The sequence below is a fragment of the Lepus europaeus genome, chromosome 13 (genome assembly GCF_033115175.1).
Source record: "Lepus europaeus isolate LE1 chromosome 13, mLepTim1.pri, whole genome shotgun sequence".
Classification (NCBI taxonomy): Eukaryota; Metazoa; Chordata; class Mammalia; order Lagomorpha; family Leporidae; genus Lepus; species Lepus europaeus.
In genome coordinates, this window is record NC_084839.1 from 86397167 (window position 1) to 86414169 (window position 17003).

Sequence of the window (17003 nt, forward strand, 5' to 3'; positions counted from 1 at the left end):
CATCACCCAACAGAATTTTAACCATATTCACAGAACATGTCATCCAACAACAGCTGAATAGACTGTTTTTTACTCACTCACAGAACACATGCCAGGACACATCGTCATATTCTGACCACTAACCAATCTCAACAAATTTCAGAGACCATACATAATGAGATACCACTACAAACCTCCTAGGAGAGCCAAGCTAAAAAATAAGAAACAACATCAAACCCTGGCAAGGATGCAAAGACACTAGATCTCCCTTACTGTTGTTGGAAGTACAGTCGCAGTTAGGCAGATTCTTAAAAAAATCAAAAATTTACCATGTGACTCACTCCTGGAGGTTTATCCCAGGGGGATGAAGACGAACATTGACACAGAAAGCTGCACACAACTGCTCAGAGCAGCTTTACATGTCATAGCCCCAGACTGTGAAAAAACAAAATGTCCCTCGGTACCCATCCAAGGACACACACACACACACACACACACACAATCTCTTGGTAGGTAAATGGTTACATAAGCTGCTGTATATCCATACCACAGAATACTACCTAGCCACAACTTGGATGGGCACTAGGGGACTCAACACTGAATGGAGAAAAGATGTCTTAAAAACCTTACACACTGCAGGGCTCTACTTATATATCATTCACTTACAGAGACAGAAGAGAACAGTGGTTTCTGTGGGTTGGGAAAGCTGGTGGGGAATGAGGATGCTGGGACTCTCACAACAGAGGTCCTTGTGCTGATGGAAGTCCTGTATTTTGACTGTGCTTAGAGATAAAATGACATAGAATTATACACACTCATTGTACCCATGCAGTTTCCTGGGTTTGATATCGTCCTTGTTATGAGACACACACTGTGGGGGAAACTTGGTGAAGGGTGCACAGACCTCTCTACAGCAACCCTGAGTTAAAAACACACACATACCTCAACTGTGCAACACGTGTTAACTTACCTTTTTACCCTACTCTTACTAGGAAGGCAGTAATACGACTACTACTGCACTGGGTGGGGACAAAAGCCAACCCAGAAGTGGGCTAGCCAGTCACGCTTACGTTGTCAGAATCTGAACTAGATCAGAAAGCAGCCACCCACGAGGGAGTCCCAATCTTTCTTCATCTGACTCACTGGAATGACTAGAGAGCTGGAAAGAGCTTGTCAGGTCTCTACTAGGATGGTTATGAAATAGTCCTGTCTGCACTGGATGCTCCCAGCCGTCCACCAGAACATGGGCTCCACCACAGGACTCTCATGCCAAATGTAGGGACCTGGAATTTAAAGACAGGATAGAAGGTCCTCTGGATACAAGTTCACAAATAACCTGAATGTTGGAAGTCATTCCTCTCTATTTTCTTATCAAGGGAGAGGGACTAGGATGTGTAAAGGGATATTAAACTCTCAGGACCAAAGGCAAAGGACTGCAACCACTAACATAGGCCCAGCCAAGGGACCAACCAGAACAGCCTCACTCACTCACTCACTCTTAGCCTGGCAGAAAACAAGTTAAAAACAGTCACATGTAGACCAAGTCAACATCTCATCTCCTGGGCTGATCTCCACTTCCTGTCTTCCAGCACAGTGCAGAGTAGAACAGACACTGGGTTCCAGCCCTGCTATGAGCCTTCTTATGTCTCAGTATCCTAACGTGCATAAAAGGAATTACAGTACCCACCTCAAAGCCCTCGGCATCAGAGATGATCACCGGCATTACCACATCGTTGCTGCATTTTCTGTGCCCACTTCATTGAGTGCGGGTTACCAGAATAAACGTGAGAAGTCAATGGAAAATACATGGAAGCAATGCAAAGGCTCGGTTCTTCAAATTTTTATTTTCACTAACGTTAAGAACCACCATTACAGGAGCTCAGCTCTATAACCCATCCAGCCCGAGATCGTTCTAGTGGTGGGACCAAGAAAGAACAGGTCTTCTTCTCAGAGATCTCAAGGACATCTTCCATGGGGCACCAACATGCTCTCTTGTCCAAAAATTTAAAGCCTGCTTGATCCTTCCACGTTTTCGACCAACAGCATTACCTTCTGAGGTTGGATTCCAGGTCTGCTATGATAGGTAAAGGCTCCTTTCACTGTCAAGTGTGTGGCTGAGAAGGGAACTGGGTAACGTGACTCTGACAACAGCTTGTCCCTCCACGGTAAAGAGCCACCCTTGCTCTTACAGCTCCCTTTCTCCAGTTTCGCAAGTCTCCAAGGTGTGCAGCCCACGTCACCCAGGGGAAGCATGCTAGCACTTGCCATAAAGCAGCACAACATGTTTGTTTTCCTTTGGACCCAGCATCTCTCCAGAGCAGCCTCTCCAGCACTGTCTGGGCTGCTCTCATAAATCCCGACTGGGTTGTTCTGGGCCCTCTGTGATTTCTAAGAGCTTCAGCTAGCCTCACAGGCCCACTCTCACCTGCTATTATGATCCTACCTATAAAGCTATCAAACCCTTGAGCCCTGGATGTTTCTTTCAGATTTCATATCTTCCTCAAATTCACTAATGCCTCCTGAATTTCAGAAAGCAGTTACTTACCAGCTAATTCAAAAATGCAGCCTAATTCTGTGTGAGTCACTGCAGAGACCAGCTCTAAAGGTCAGGGAAGGAAGGTGTGGTGTACCAGTCCCCCTCCATCCCATCACACAGATCCCCAACCTGGCCTTCACACCCTGACCTGCCTGAGACTCCTCTGCTCATTCCCTCTTCCTAGCTGCCCCTCAGACCACAGGTGAGGCCCCTGGGCTGCACACAGGTAGCCTGAAGTAGATACATACTGCACTGTGGGTCAGAACCCTGGACTGCAATTTGAGCCATACTGTGGGCCTGCATCATGTAGAAAACAGAGCCACACTGGGGCTGCTTTACCTATCACCTTGACTGGAAACACTCTCAGTATGGAAGGAAAGAGGCTGTGCTCAAGGGGACAGGCTCAAAGCAAACCTAAAACTACCTCTGTGTACAGTGTTGTGAATAGGTAAGGGGGCGGGGTCAGGGTTCCTCAGTGACCCCTCTTCCAGGCACCATAACTTACAGGGCTTAGGCTGGCACCAAGAGCCCTACACAGTAGAGTCATTGCCAACAATCTTCCCACTTTGAAAGAGGAAGAGAAAAAGTTACACAGAATACAAACAGAAACATCCAAGTGTAGCCTCTGTCTGGATGCCCTCGGCTTCCTGAGCCAGCCAGGACGTTAGCTCAGCCGTCTGTCCCTGCTTTACCTCCAGGCCCTGGAGACGGGACTTTCAAGGGTTGGAGTTTCTTCCCTTTGACTTGGAAAACTCTACTTCTCATTTCCAGCTTCACCAGTTCCTCAGGTGCAACAATCAAGTCCCACGCCCTAGTTGTTCCTAGCAAGGGCTCCTTGGCACAATCTGCCAGCAACTGCCTCTGCTCTCGCACTCCTCTTCTTCAGCCCTTCCGGACCTGCAGGCTCTCTGGGCACAGGCACTGCCCACAGCATGGTGAAAAACAGAAAGGGGTCCACTTTCACCTCCTGGTGACCACTGCTTGCCACATCTACAGTGGCCAAAGGGCTGAAGGATGACAGTCCAGTTCTCCTTGCCTTCATTACAAAGCTGCCAGAGACAGAGAACTCTCAGGGCGCAGCAGGCCACTCAGCATCTGACGTGGTTTCTAAGAGGGAGTTTCCCATGGCTGCCAGTGAAGGGGATGATGATGTTCAAAACCCAGCAGCTGGTGGGCCCGGATGATCCCAGTTCTCAGTTATAACTACTCCTGTGGCCCAGACCACGTGGCTCTCTCCTCCCAACAGGGTGCAGCGGCAGGATAGCATTCCAAAAGGACACTCCATTATCAGGTGCAGCCCAACAGTGACACTTTGGTCAAATCACAGCTGATGGAGGGAAGGTGTGCCTGTGACCCACACACAGCCCGATCTACTGAAGACGCTGGAGACTGAAGGAACCAGACTTGCAGATCCTGGAGGGGGGGCGTTCCCCTGACTGGCATGACATCTCTCAGCCCGACGTTCCACAAGACCCAGAGGCCCAGCCTGAAGACAGTTGGCAGAAAGCAAAAATGACCATCTTAAAGAGGTCTTCAGACACCTGGACAGCTCAGCAGGACCACATATGCGTCCAGGGCCCACCATGAGGCCGCCATCACCAACCGGTAAGGAGGACACATCACACAGCATCTTCAGGGTGCTGGAGGCAGGCGCTGTGGCAGAAGAGGCAGTGAACAAGGTCAAAGCTTTGCCAGGCCACATGCAGCCCCTCTGACCCCTCATCCCACTACTGAGCATTTATTCCAAAGAAGTCACTCGTAACAGGAAAGAAGCTGGGTGTACAAGGACACGTGTGTCCTTGCAGTCAAGTGGTTAGCAGAACGTGGGCTGTGGGCTCAGACACCTAACCACTTCTTAGAGCAAGCAGCTTAGACTCTCAGCCTTCTCCCTCACCTGTGTGATGCAGACACATCCACTTCCCAGGGCCGTTGTGAAGATTAAATGACATGACCCAGAGTAGCTGGAGTGCAGCGTGCACTCAACCACAGGTCGGCATGCACAAGGACAGGAAGGAGATGCAGAGAACAAGCGACAGATGAGCTGAGAGGGTGACAGAACGGAAAAGGATGGTCTAACAACTTAAGTTCTAAGGTCCTGGATGTTTTGTAGGTGTGTGGAGGATGCCAAGAGTTGCTGACTACTGCAGCTTAGGAAGGAAGATGCAAGTCAGAGAGGGGTGGCATCTCCTCAGCAGCACCCTCCCTAGCTGTCTAGGTTTCACCCTCTGCGAATGCAGAGCGAGCAGGGCAGGAGGGGAGCAATGAAGAAGGGCTGTGCACAGACGGCCCTCGAGCCTCAGTCCACTGTCCTAGGGCAGCTGCAGGGCTGCAGCCAGACCCCTGCCTGCCTGCCAGCCTGCCAAGGTCACAGTGTGGCCAGCAGGCCAGGAAGGCCAGAGAGCTGTGACATGGGCAGGGAGTCCACTCTTAGGACTCTGGTGCAGGGCAGAACATGGGCTGTGTCACTCCCCTTCCTGTGACAGTTTTTCTCTTGTAGGAAAACACAAAAGTCCATTCCCAAGAGGAAAACACACAGTAAGTACTAATCGGTGCCAGAAACAACACTTCTGTGCTTTCATAGGCTTTAGGAAGTCTCGCTGATGTTTATAACAATTTTTTAAAAAAATTCATCTCATTCATAAATATTATACCATGTACTCCAAAATAAAAAAGGAGTATTTTTAAATGTAAATACTATTATCACACACAAAAAGTGAACAATTCCTTAATACTAAAAACTATGTAGTCAGTGTTCAAATTTCCAACTGTCTCACAAATATCAAAAATGGTGGTTTCTCCACATTTAAAAATTCATGTTCCTAAAGCCTGCTGATATGGAGCCTCTGCCACCACAATCACCAACTTACAACTTCCTCAAGACTTGAGGGGAACCAAAGCCCAGAGCCGTCAGGTGATTTGGCCAGGACGGCACGGCTCACTGAAGAGCCCAGTCGCAGTCACTGTTCTTTCCTCAGCTGCACACTGTCTGAACCCTGAGGTAACCCTCAGCAGCTTTTGAGCTAGCAAGCCCTTACCTAGTAACGCCCGTTAGCAGGAATCACTCCTAGATCCCTCCTTGTAACCACAGACCCACTTTTCCAAGATGAAAACAAATCTCTGGTGTGAACACCATCAGGCAGAAGGCTAGGACTTTGTATTCTGTGCTTCAATTTTGTCACGGAAAAGGAGGATTCTGGATGGCCTCTGTCCTCCTCTCAGCTCCCTCCCACCCTGGCACCCCTTGGCCACAGCGAGCTGAGGAGGACCACACATTGCAGGGGACAGGCTGGTCTGAGTTCTAGTCGGCATAGCACGGCTCAGCAAAGGTGAGGATTACCTAAAACAGGCCCATCAAACCACCAATGAACCCATCATTTCTGTACTACAGAGCATGAGGAAAAATAAACTCCTTTCCATCCCATTCTGCAAGGACTGAACTACCATTTTACACAACTGAACAAGGAAAGTGCACGCTCGTGTGCACACACACACACACACAGGGAATGGAGGGGAGGAAAACCAGACCAACGTTCCTAATAAAACACAAAGGCCAAAACCACGAATAAAATTAAAGCAAATTTTAAAAAGGCATGTTTCTCCTCCAAAACACTTGGTTTCTTTCTTTTTCAAACTAAAAATAAATCAGTAATTTATTTACTAGAGAAGCAGAGACACAGAGCATGCTCCCGTTTGCTGGGTCATTCCCCAAACGCCTGCGACAGCAGGGGGCTGTGCTTAGGCCAGAGCCAGGAACTGGGGACTAAATCCAGGTCCCCCATGTGGGTGGCAGGGACCTAACTACTCTCTGCTCCCTTCCAGAGTGAACATTAGCAGGAAGACAGAGCCAGGAGCAGATCCAGGACTAGAACCCAGACACTCCAATAAAGTCTGTGACTGTCTCACCTGGTATCTTTACTCCTGGGCCAAACACCTGCCCCTTGCTCTCTTTTGATAGCTCTTGCTTCCTTTGCTTGCAAAATACAAATAAATCAGGTAATGTACAAAAAGAAAACAGAAAATACTGAACAAGTCCCTTCACCTAGAATTCAGTTTGATATCAGAAAATCTACAAAGTAATTCACCTTTGTAATTGAACCAAAGGAACATTAATGCTTACTCAATTCATTTGATTATAAAACATCAATGGACCAAACTCAAAAAACATTATTTATAAAGAGAAAGGAAAATAACAAAGATGATCTTGGCAAGCCAGAAACAGAATTGACACTTCCATAACATGAGCATCATCAAACAACAGAAAGCTAGTGTGGGAAGAGACAGTTCAATTTTACTGGAATTTCACTGGAGGAAGGACTCACCCTTACCTCGCTTAGCACACAAAAATAAACTCCAAGAGGACTAAGGAACTAAAGGAAACAAACAAAAGCTTTGTAAGAAAACATAAAGAGCAGTCTCAGTGTGAGACGACAGGGAAGCTCTGGAGACGAATGGTGATGATGGCTGCACAGTGATGTGAACACACTTAATGTTACCGAGCTGTTTGCCCGAGCGTCAGCAAAACAGTGCATTCTATGCTAATGTTCTACCACAACAAAAATTAGAAAAAGAAAAAAAAAAAAAAACAGTTTATATTCTTGTGATAGGACCAGCTTTCTTAGGACACAAAACCTTGGAGCCATAAAGAGAAGCAGTTGAAGATTTCATTATATAAAAGATTTAAATTTCCTGATGACAAAAAGATTCAAAAGTAAAAGTTAAAAGACAAACACTAAATACTTCAACAGAAAAAAAAAAGAAAAAAGATAACCTACTGACCGGAACAGAGTATATGTAACATAAAGGATTAACATCTAAATATATAAAGCAGCTACAAATCAAATAAACAAACAACATGACAGGCAACTCATGTAAGACATACAGCTTCCTAAGTAATCAGAAAAATATACATTGAAACACTATTTCATTTTTCACCCATCAAATTAACAAAATTAAAAATACTAATGTTTCACAATTGACAAAGGTGTAGGAACACAGGCATTCTCATCACTGAGGCAAGAACTGTACATAACTTTTTTTAAAGAGCAATCAGCAGGCACATTCACCTTCCACTGCTTAGTCCATGGCCCAGAGGGACACAGACTCATAAACGAGGTGTTCACCACAGCATCACATACAGTATCAAAACCACAACACGCCCCAGCTCTGCAGGCTTCTACACACCCACAGCAGCTTCTGAGAGGAGAGACAGGTCCCTATGCAACCAACAGGGAAATACATCATGGCATGATTTATAAAAAAGTCTAGCTACAAAAGAGTCTGTGATCCTACTTTTGTCCAAAATAAAAAATATACTCTTATAGGAAGAAGAATCTGGGAGAATTCATGCAAGCTATTAACCAAATCATTTCAAGGAGTAGCATCACTTTCTAAAGTCTGTTATTTCTGTAATGTGAGAATAATTTAAAATAAGCAAATAGTCTTCCAGCCCTCTGCAAAACGGGTATTTACGATCCTAATGAATGTCTGTGCAATATTTTCCCCTAAAGGGGAAGAGAACATCTGGAATGGCTCAGGAACTGTTACCTGGCAGTAGAGTCCAATCCCACTCCCAGGAGACGTGGGACAGCAAGGTCTTCAGTCATACAGGCTGCACAGCACTTGCCACACACAGCAAGGCTTGGCTGAAACAGTGGGTACTGAAGAAGTAAACAACGTTGGACTCAAGTACTTGTTTTATTTAATCTCCATCTTTGGGTGGCTTCTCAGATCACTGTTTTAAGATTACATTTTAACCGAAAGGTCACAATGGAAACCAGAGAAGCTAAGAGGACCTGATGGTGACTTTCTGGGTGGTGATGAGTATAAAAACCAAGTTGTGCTATAAAAAGACAGCAACAACATCCAGACCTGGGAAGGCACGGTGCTGGAGAACTGTTAAATAACAGAGTATTAGCCACGAGCTTCACTTATGACTTGGGGGTGATGAAACAGAGAAAGGAAAGAGAAAGAAAGGAGAGGGAAAAACTATCACATACCAGGTGCTGCTCCACATGGGAACATATTTACACATGCACTTACAACTTTAATCCTCACAACATCCAGGGAGTGTTACACAAGAGGAGACTCAAAGAGGCCCAGGGCTTGTTCAGGGTCACAAAGTTACAAACCCCAGAGTCTGGATTTGAACCAAGTCCAGTGCAGCAGCAGTTCCTTCTGTCAGCTGGCTGGCTGGCCTCAAACTTCCCAATACTGGAGCCCATGTCCTCAGTCTTTCCAGGCAGACTCACCTGGGAGCTGGAGGGCAGCACCTGGGAGGTGGGCTCCTCAGACAGGGCTGCTCCTGAACCCATAGGGCTCAGCGTGGTGATTCTGCTCGGCTGGCCACGCAGAGTCAGAGTGATGGTGGTGGGGACCTTCAAGCCTGAGGGAGACAGACAAGCAAGGTTCTCTGGTCTCAGCCTCTCCTCTCTGCTGAGGCTTTCCTTTCCTGGACTTTCTTCCCCCACGTAACACACCCGCCTTTGCCTCCTCCCCAGCTGGGTCATCTATACCCTATCAGTTAATCTGAAAGGCAACAGGAAACAGCCTGTGTCCTCTCGACCTCTCTGGGGGACGGGTCTGCACAACTGAATCCAAAAATCAACGCCAGAACCCTGTGGGGTTGGGTTCAACATCAGACCTTGCCCACATGAGATGGGAAGGTCCTCGGGGAAGATCCCAGATCTGGGAGTCCCCACAGTTCTCATGAGAGACTCACCTGAAGCTTGGTTAGAGATCTGAGCCAGGCCAGGGAGGCTGCTTGCCAACTTAGCGAGGCCCCCATTGGTCAGCAGCTGGTGGATGGCTGTGGGCTTCCCACCAGGAGTGGCACCCAAGGAGGAGAGAGTGGTGGCCACAGGAATGGTACGGACAATGGTGCTGGTGCCCGTGGTGATGGCACCCAGGCTCTGCATGGGGGTGGGCAACTTCACACTGGTGGCCTGTGGGACACACAAGCCCAGGTGATCAGAAGCTGTCTGTCACCCAACAGCAACGTTTGAGTTTGGAGGGCCCAAAAGCTTATTATTAAAGACTAACAGGTGTTGACTGCTTATTACATGCAAAGTACTCTTCCAGGCATTTTGCATATATTACCTTAGTAAATGCTCACAATTCTATCAGGGAAATACTATTATCACCTTACTTTACAGACAAGGAAACAAAGAGAGGTCAAGAAACTTGCCCAAGGTCACACAGTAAGTGATGGACCTTATCCTTTGACAGCTCCCTAGCTGTGCAGTTAAGAAGGCTGTTTGCCATGGACCCAATGACTCCAGACCCAGTCTCCCAGCAAAAATCAGCTAAGCTGAGGAGGCCGCCTCCCTGCACCGGCCCAGCCCCGTGGAAGGCAGATGTGCACCTGTGGAGCTGGCCCTGGGGAAGGATTTGCAGGGAGGCCAGATGTCTTGCTGCTGATATCCTGCAAGCTGAAGCTGAGGCCTTGGAGGAGGCTGCTGGCTGATGTGGCCCCTAGGAGAGGATATAACAAGCTCAATCACTAGCATGTATCCCAAGAGCAGCCATGCTTGTCCATCCTTACCAACTAAAACCCCAATGCTCCTACACACTCCCCTGCTCAGATACCAAGAAGTTCTCCTAGGCACACACACACACTGGTTGCCCTATGAGGAAAGGAACTATGCCAGATACTGCCTTGGGATTCACTCTGCACATCCCAACCTGCTCCAAAGCACCCAGACTACATTTTAGACAGTGTTAGGAAAACCAAAGAGAGCCCAAATCACACTTTTCAAAAACCTAAATTCTCACCTAATTTCTAGGGAAGAGGAAGGACTTTTTAAACCAGAAGAATTCCAAATATCTGCCTTCTTCTTCACCTTACACACAGTCCAGTGGCCTCAAAGCCAAGAGGAAGGGCCTCTTGCAGAACGGTATCATCTGTGATGCCAGGCCCAGCTGGGCTCAAGGCAATGAGTCTTTCAATGGGGCGTGCTGGGGTGGTGGTGTAGAAAGCAAGAAACAAGCACAGGAAGGACAAGGTCTTGCTTTGCTAATGCCAGTACATCACCATTTCCAGTTTTCTTCAGTCAGATGTATTTAAAACACCAAATGGAACACAGCACATACATTCCCCACCAGCTACTGATCCCCTCCTTAGAGAATATAGAGACCCTGCAGACTGGGGGCATCCACTCACTGCAGTCATCAAGGCCAATGAATCCCCCAGCTCAAGCTAATTCCAGATCCAGGTCAGCCTCTATGCCTGTCTTGAGGCCCACAGTTGCATCGTCCAGCTCCAGGGATGTTTGCCCAGGACTATGCCCCAGCAGCAGACTAAAAGAATTTGCTGGGAGAGGGGAGATGCTGGGTTACAAAATACCTGGGAGGGAGCTGCCTGGAGAAGTGGCCACCAAACGGCTCTGGAGTGTGTGCAAAGTGCTGGGTGTGGTACTGTTGGAGACCACCGAAGGGGCTGGGCCGGCTGTGACTCCACCTTCAGAAGCACTGGACCTGAAGATAAAGAAAGGAGCTCCCTCATCCAAAGGCCAGGGGGCCACAGATCCTAGCAACACAGGGAAGGTCCAAGGTGGGGCCTGACAAAGCTTTAACTGGATCCAAGCTTTGTCCTACCTCCTGAACCCAGCCTCTAGTCGTCCTCAAAGTCAGGCCTAGAGTAAAGACTTTAGGATGAGAGCCGAGAGAACTCAGAGCTGATACAAAAGAAAGACAAAAACCACAAACAGAAAGAAGGTGCATTTCCACAAATGAAACAATCCAGGAGCTATCATCTTTCCACAGTGCCATATAATACAGAACAAGAGTGAAGCTAAGAAGGGAACAGAGACAGCAACCGAGAAACAGACTCACCTGGTTGTGGTGAGGAGTCCAGTGAGCTCCTTGGTCCCTGCTGAAGACTGCCCCAGTGTCATGGTTATGGGTTTCCCTCCTGAAGCTGCAAAACAGAAAGCCCTGAGACACCATTCAGACCTATTTGGCCCCTACCTTTCCAGGTTCCACAGCCCAGGCTAAATACAAGATACTGTGGACAAAGACTTGAAGATGAAAAAAGAGTAACTTTGTTAGAGGAGGGAGAATTAGGGTAACTTTTCCTATTTTCTAACTTTTTTGGAATATTTTTTCTATTCAAAACAAATATATATATTTATATGCCATGCTCAGAATGGTCCCTCAGCGTCCTCGGTCCCCTTGAAGTCAATGCCCCCTTGCCATTAATGTGCCATTTTTGCTCCAGGTCTCTCTCACACTGAAGCAGAGGCTGAGCTGCCTGCTCAAGAGGAGCCACCAGGAAGCAACACTTTGTGTCCTGGGAGAGCCAGGTCCATTTGGGTTTAAATAGGCTTGAGAAACTCACCTTCAGCACCTCCTCCTTGGGAAGGAGTGTCCCCTTGGGAAATAAGGGACACCTTGATCTTTGGTCGCTTGGAGGTCTTACTGCCAGGCAGAGGACTGGAGGGGTGGTGTCGCTTCAGCTGGACCCGAAGATCTTCTTTCTCTGCCTCCTCTGTTGGTTCTGATGAAATAGGAACTAAGAGATGGAGCTCAGGTGAGATTCTGCACAATCCAAGAAAGCCTAGTGGACACTGTTTGTCAAGGTCAGTATGGGAACACACAGGAAGATCAACCTATCCACAGGCCACATTTCACAAGAGATGACCCGCATTTCAGTCCACTTCAATGAGGTCCGCCTGAGCTGAAGCCCACCTTGCCCTTCTCAAAGAATGGCTCCATCCCTGTCTTTCACTTTGCCTTTGAAGAAAGGAAGGGAAGAAGCCCAGAGTTGGTAGGAACAAGACAGAAGACATCTGTCTAGCAAAAGCCACAGCAAGAATAAAAATGGAGGTCTCACTAAAGTATATCTACACAGTGTGATCACTCTCCTGTCCCAAGCCATCCCCCATGTCATCACTCAGCCAGGAGACAATAAACATTCCATGAAGAACCCACAGAGGAGCACCCAGTCCTTTCTAACAGGGAGTTTTCACAAGACTGTGAGGAGTCCCACTCTGTCCTTAGAGCCTGGGCTGAGGGGTGCTTGCCAAATGTGGACAAGGAGGACTGCCTCCAGGACTTCAGGCTGGGGAGGGAGGCTCACAGACCTGGCAGCCTCACAGCTCCTAAAGGTGGTCCCCGGGTCATCTGTACAAGTACAGAGAAAGGCCATCTGTTCACACATCATCATGCTCACAGCCCAGCTTCTTGGACTTGCAAGTTATCCTTCAGGATTCCTCACAAATGTCCTTGGCTTTCAACCCAGAAGTCGCCCAGCCCTTCTTTGCATAGGCAGCCGGGGTGGAGGTGGGGAGAAAGGCAGCCACACAAGGATGAGGGGGATCCTGGCATGGGGCCATGACCAGGGCACAGGCAGCTACTGTGGAATGGCACTGTGGAGAGGACAAAGGTACTCGCTGAATCAGAGTAGAAAGGAACGGGGAGGGTGAAGGAGCTGCAGATTTCTTCTGATGAGTGGTTAGTGTGCCTGCAGCTGCCAGGATGGAAGCATGGAAACAAGCAGGGAGGGGGCACACAGGGAAACTCAGGCTCACAGGCAATGGGCCACAGGCACACAAAGGTGAAGGAGCTACAGTGAAAGACAAAAAAGGAAAACACACAGAAGCAAACAGAGAGAATAGAGATACAAGACAAAGAATCTGTAGATGGGGAAAAGCTCAGAGAAACAAACAGGAGGAAATCAAACAGACGAGAGAGGCAGATGAGAAGCAGACAGGATAGAATTAAGAGGGGTGGGAATAAGGCAGAAAGCAGACGAGGGAAAGGTGAGAGGAAGAGTGATACTCACCAAAGAGACAGGAGGAGGTGCCAGGAGGAAGAGCTTTCCTCACCAGCATATTTTGTTTCAGAAAAGCAGCAAACTGTGCTGGAATGAATCAGAAAGAATCACAGAATCACAGCCGGCCAGAAAAAGGAGAGAGAGACGGAATAAGAGAAAGATGAAAAAGTTCCAGAAACTGGTCACAGGGGCTCTTTCTGTTCCTGCCCGGGTCTGAAACCTGACGCTGTCGTTGAGTAGCTCCATGGAACCATCCATAAATGGAAGGTAACAACATGTGGCTGCTGTCAAGACTCAACGAGCCATGGCAAGCAAGTCCCAAGAAGAGGGCACAGTGAGTTAAGGGCTCCAGTAAGTTAGCTGCTATGAGCCCTTGCTTGCTGCTTTTCACCGGGACACTGTGGGTCCTGCTTCCAATCCAGCTCATCAGTCAGCCTTCCAGAACTCCTTAGATTCCTGACTGATCCTCCCCCAAGATACACAGCAGGCTCTATCTTTATCAAAAGTCTAAGGGGACACTGCCCACACAGAATTTGGCCAACACTCAAGAAATCCAGTTCATGGAGCATCCATACAGATGCAGGGCACTGGTTTCCTGTTAGCCTTCATCTGTCTACTTACACTTCTGTTCTTTGTTAGCACCACTGTAATGAGCAGCCTCACAAGAGACCTGAGTTTCAGCTGAACTTGAACTCTAAAAGCAGAAGCTGGCAGATCCGCCTCCTACCCCACCTCCACATCTGTTCTACAGCCAGCTCCACCTACTTCCTCCTCCCAGGCACTCCTAAGAACTCCAGCAATACATGTTCTTGAATGTACCATCAAAAACTGATGCCCAGGGCAGGTGCTGTGGTATAGTGGGTAAAGCTGCCACTTAAAGTGCCAGCATTGCACATGGGTGCTAATTCGAGTCCAGGCTGCTCCACTTCCAATCTAGCTCCCTGTTAATGTACCTGGGAAAGCAGCAGAAGATGGCCCAAGTCCTTGGGTCCCTGTACCCTCGTGGGACACCAAGAAGCTCCTGGCTGTTGTGGCCATCTGGGGAGTAAACCAGTGGATGGAGGACCAACCTCTCTCTGTCTCTGCCTCTCTGTAACTCTGCCTTTCAAATAAATAAAAAATAAATATTTTTTTTAAAAAATGATGTTCAAGAGGCCTTGCCGGAAGGCCATTCAACTGGATAAAAGAAGGGGCACCGTTTCTTCATTTTCTTTCCTACTGAATTCTACCTTTATATAGTATGTGCAGCTCTTCAAATGAATTCCAACTAATCAGATATTATTGCCCCCTCTAAAACTATCTGCAGAGAACCACTATAAACTTTGCTGACAGTCCCAGCCTGGGAACCTACTTTCTTTCTTTTTTTTGACAGGCAGAGTTAGACAGTGAGAGAGAGAGACAGAGAGAAAGGTCTTCCTTCTGTTGGTTCACTCCCCAAATGGCTGCCATGGCTGGCGCGCTGCACCGATCCAAAGCCAGGAGCCAGGTGCCTCCTCCTGGTCTCTCATGCGGGTGCAGGGCCCAAGCACTTGGGCCATCCTCCACTGCACTCCCAGGCCACAGCAGAGAGCTGGACTGAAAGAGGAGCAACTGGGACAGAATCTGGCGCCCCAAACGGGACTAGAACCCGGGGTACCAGCGCCGCGAGCGGAGGATTAGCCAAGTGAGCCGCGGCGCCAGCCGGGAATCTACTCTCTAAGAGCAAGACAAAGAAAGGGCATGACACCAGTTGAATTGCCTTGGAATCTGATGGATAAAATCAATCGCCCTGTTTCGGAGAGCTCCCTGACTGCAAGAGTGATTGGGAGAAAAAAAGAACATCCCCAATTAGTAGTCAGGCCAATATCCATGTAGGCAGCTCATAAAGCTCAACTTCTCCAGAACACCAAGACAGAAAAGCTGTGAACTAGCAAGCACAAAGCGCTACTAATGCATTAATTCAACCTAACTTTGCCTGAACAGAAACATGGGGGAAAAGTACCTCTTATTCCCCTGAAAAAGCTGCAGATTCTAATGTATTCCAACTGCTACGTGGCATCAACTGTGGAAGACTGAACCCAAGAGCACCACTGAGGCAGGGGCCTTTACCTTGGGCTTGTTTGTGGGTCAGCACAGCCTCTGTCCGCTGGACGTGTCTCTTGAGCAGCTGAGAGCTGCCAATCTGACTGGACTTCTGGACAGAGGTGACTGTGGCCACTTTGGTCTTGGGACTGGAGGTGGGGCTGCTGGACACACTGGAGAGATCCTAAGTAGAGAGAAAAGGTCAAGATACAAGCAGATGTCACTTGGAGTCACACATCAGTCAGCACGTTCCCCTGGAACTCCCCCGACAGGGACGCACAGGCCTACAGCACTGACACCGTAGACAGGCATCTGCAGAAACTAAGGAACCAACTCCGCAGCTCAGATTCCCCAGCCAAAGTACTCCCTCCCAGCCTCCTCCCTTGCCCACACTACCTCTGAGCCCGAGGGTGAAGCGGGCAGCTTGGCGGCAGGGGAAGCAGGTCGGCTGCCCCGCTCGGAGACTTCAAAGGCCAGGTCTCGACGCGTGGCATCACGAGGCTTCTTCTTCTTCTCAGCATCCTGATCCCGAGGCTCCGAGCCCACGTGCCCCTCAGTGCGAGTGAGCACCCCAGTCAGGAAGTCCACAATTTCATCCTAGTGTAAACCCGGCCTGTTACACTTCGTCTGGAGTACAGGAGCCTCCCGGTTTATTTCAAACTAAAATCAACTCCATTTTGGCTTTGGCCAAAATGTGCTAGTCCTCACTCACGTGAAGCCAGGCCCGTGCTGGTTTTGGGGCAGCCATGGCACTGGGAGGCACTAGGGCACAGTGCACTCTACCACTCCCCCAACACTCCCTTTCTCCCCAGCGCCTCACTCACACCTCAGCTCACCACTCTTCTCCTCCTTCTCTTCTTTCTACTTTGCGTATGATTTCTACCTACCAGAGGGCCCAGTTAGCCCTCAGCAAAGCTGCTGCCAACAAGGCTAAATCTAAGCACAAGCCTAGCGGAGAAAAGGTGTTTACCTGAATACATCTGTCCACCATGCTCTGAGTCAAACCTTCTGATTTCTTCTTTGCTTTGCTTATTCTAAGAGACAAAAAGGAGTAAACGGGTTCTGTTTTAAATGATCCATGGCAACCCATGGGATTAAGAATGGACTTCTTTTTTGGGTTGGTTATTTCCTAGGCCCAGGAAGGGAGCCCTCAGGCTATGCTCTGAATCTGTTTGCACATTTGCACAATGGGGACTGATTAGTTTCTTCGTGGCATTATGAATGACCAATAACAAATATGAAACATCAAGCATGGCACCCCTGAATATCCACTCCAGAAGGCCCACACCTATGGCTTCACTGATAAACAGTACCTGTATCACTGAGGTCCCCAACACAGCCCCAAACCCTCAGATTACTGCGGACTGCTGAACTGGATTAACAGAGAGGAGGAAAGGTGGTCACAGACTGAAGGGGTAAGAGCAAACGATTCCGGCCGCTGCATTCCCTCTTTGCAAGCTAGTCATAAAATCCCTAGCTTCCCATGAGGGGGGGAAGCTGCTGAGCCTCCAAACTCTCACATTTGATTTGACTGGCTGTTGGCCTCTGATCTTGTTAACAACTTTTTTTTTTTTTTTTTTTTTTTAATTTGACAGGTAGAGTTATAGACAGTGAGAGAGAGAGAAAGAAAGGTCTTCCTTCCGTTGGCTAATTCCC

The 17003-nt window shown here is 48.4% G+C and overlaps 1 protein-coding gene across 6 annotated transcripts in view; it reads right to left on the reverse strand.

The window, feature by feature from the left end:
• Positions 1 to 1767: 1767 nt before the first annotated feature.
• KANSL3 (KAT8 regulatory NSL complex subunit 3) overlaps positions 1768 to 17003 on the reverse strand; it is a 46041-nt gene continuing 30805 nt past the window's right edge. For 3 of the 6 annotated variants that reach the window (XM_062209892.1, XM_062209893.1, XM_062209891.1), the window contains exons 12-22: positions 16318 to 16381; positions 15744 to 15944; positions 15375 to 15531; positions 11850 to 12023; positions 11345 to 11429; positions 10857 to 10987; positions 9876 to 9985; positions 9234 to 9456; positions 8764 to 8897; positions 8060 to 8172; positions 1768 to 4168 (exon numbers count right to left, since the gene is read on the reverse strand). In XM_062209892.1, coding sequence (XP_062065876.1) covers positions 4135 to 4168; positions 8060 to 8172; positions 8764 to 8897; positions 9234 to 9456; positions 9876 to 9985; positions 10857 to 10987; positions 11345 to 11429; positions 11850 to 12023; positions 15375 to 15531; positions 15744 to 15944; positions 16318 to 16381 — 1426 coding nt within the window. In that variant the 3' untranslated portion in view covers positions 1768 to 4134. Of the gene's footprint in view, positions 4169 to 5194; positions 6486 to 8059; positions 8173 to 8763; positions 8898 to 9233; positions 9457 to 9875; positions 9986 to 10856; positions 10988 to 11344; positions 11430 to 11849; positions 12024 to 15374; positions 15532 to 15743; positions 15945 to 16317; positions 16382 to 17003 lie in introns of those variants that run through there. The other 3 variants (XM_062209895.1, XM_062209894.1, XM_062209896.1) reach the window with 3 other exon arrangements.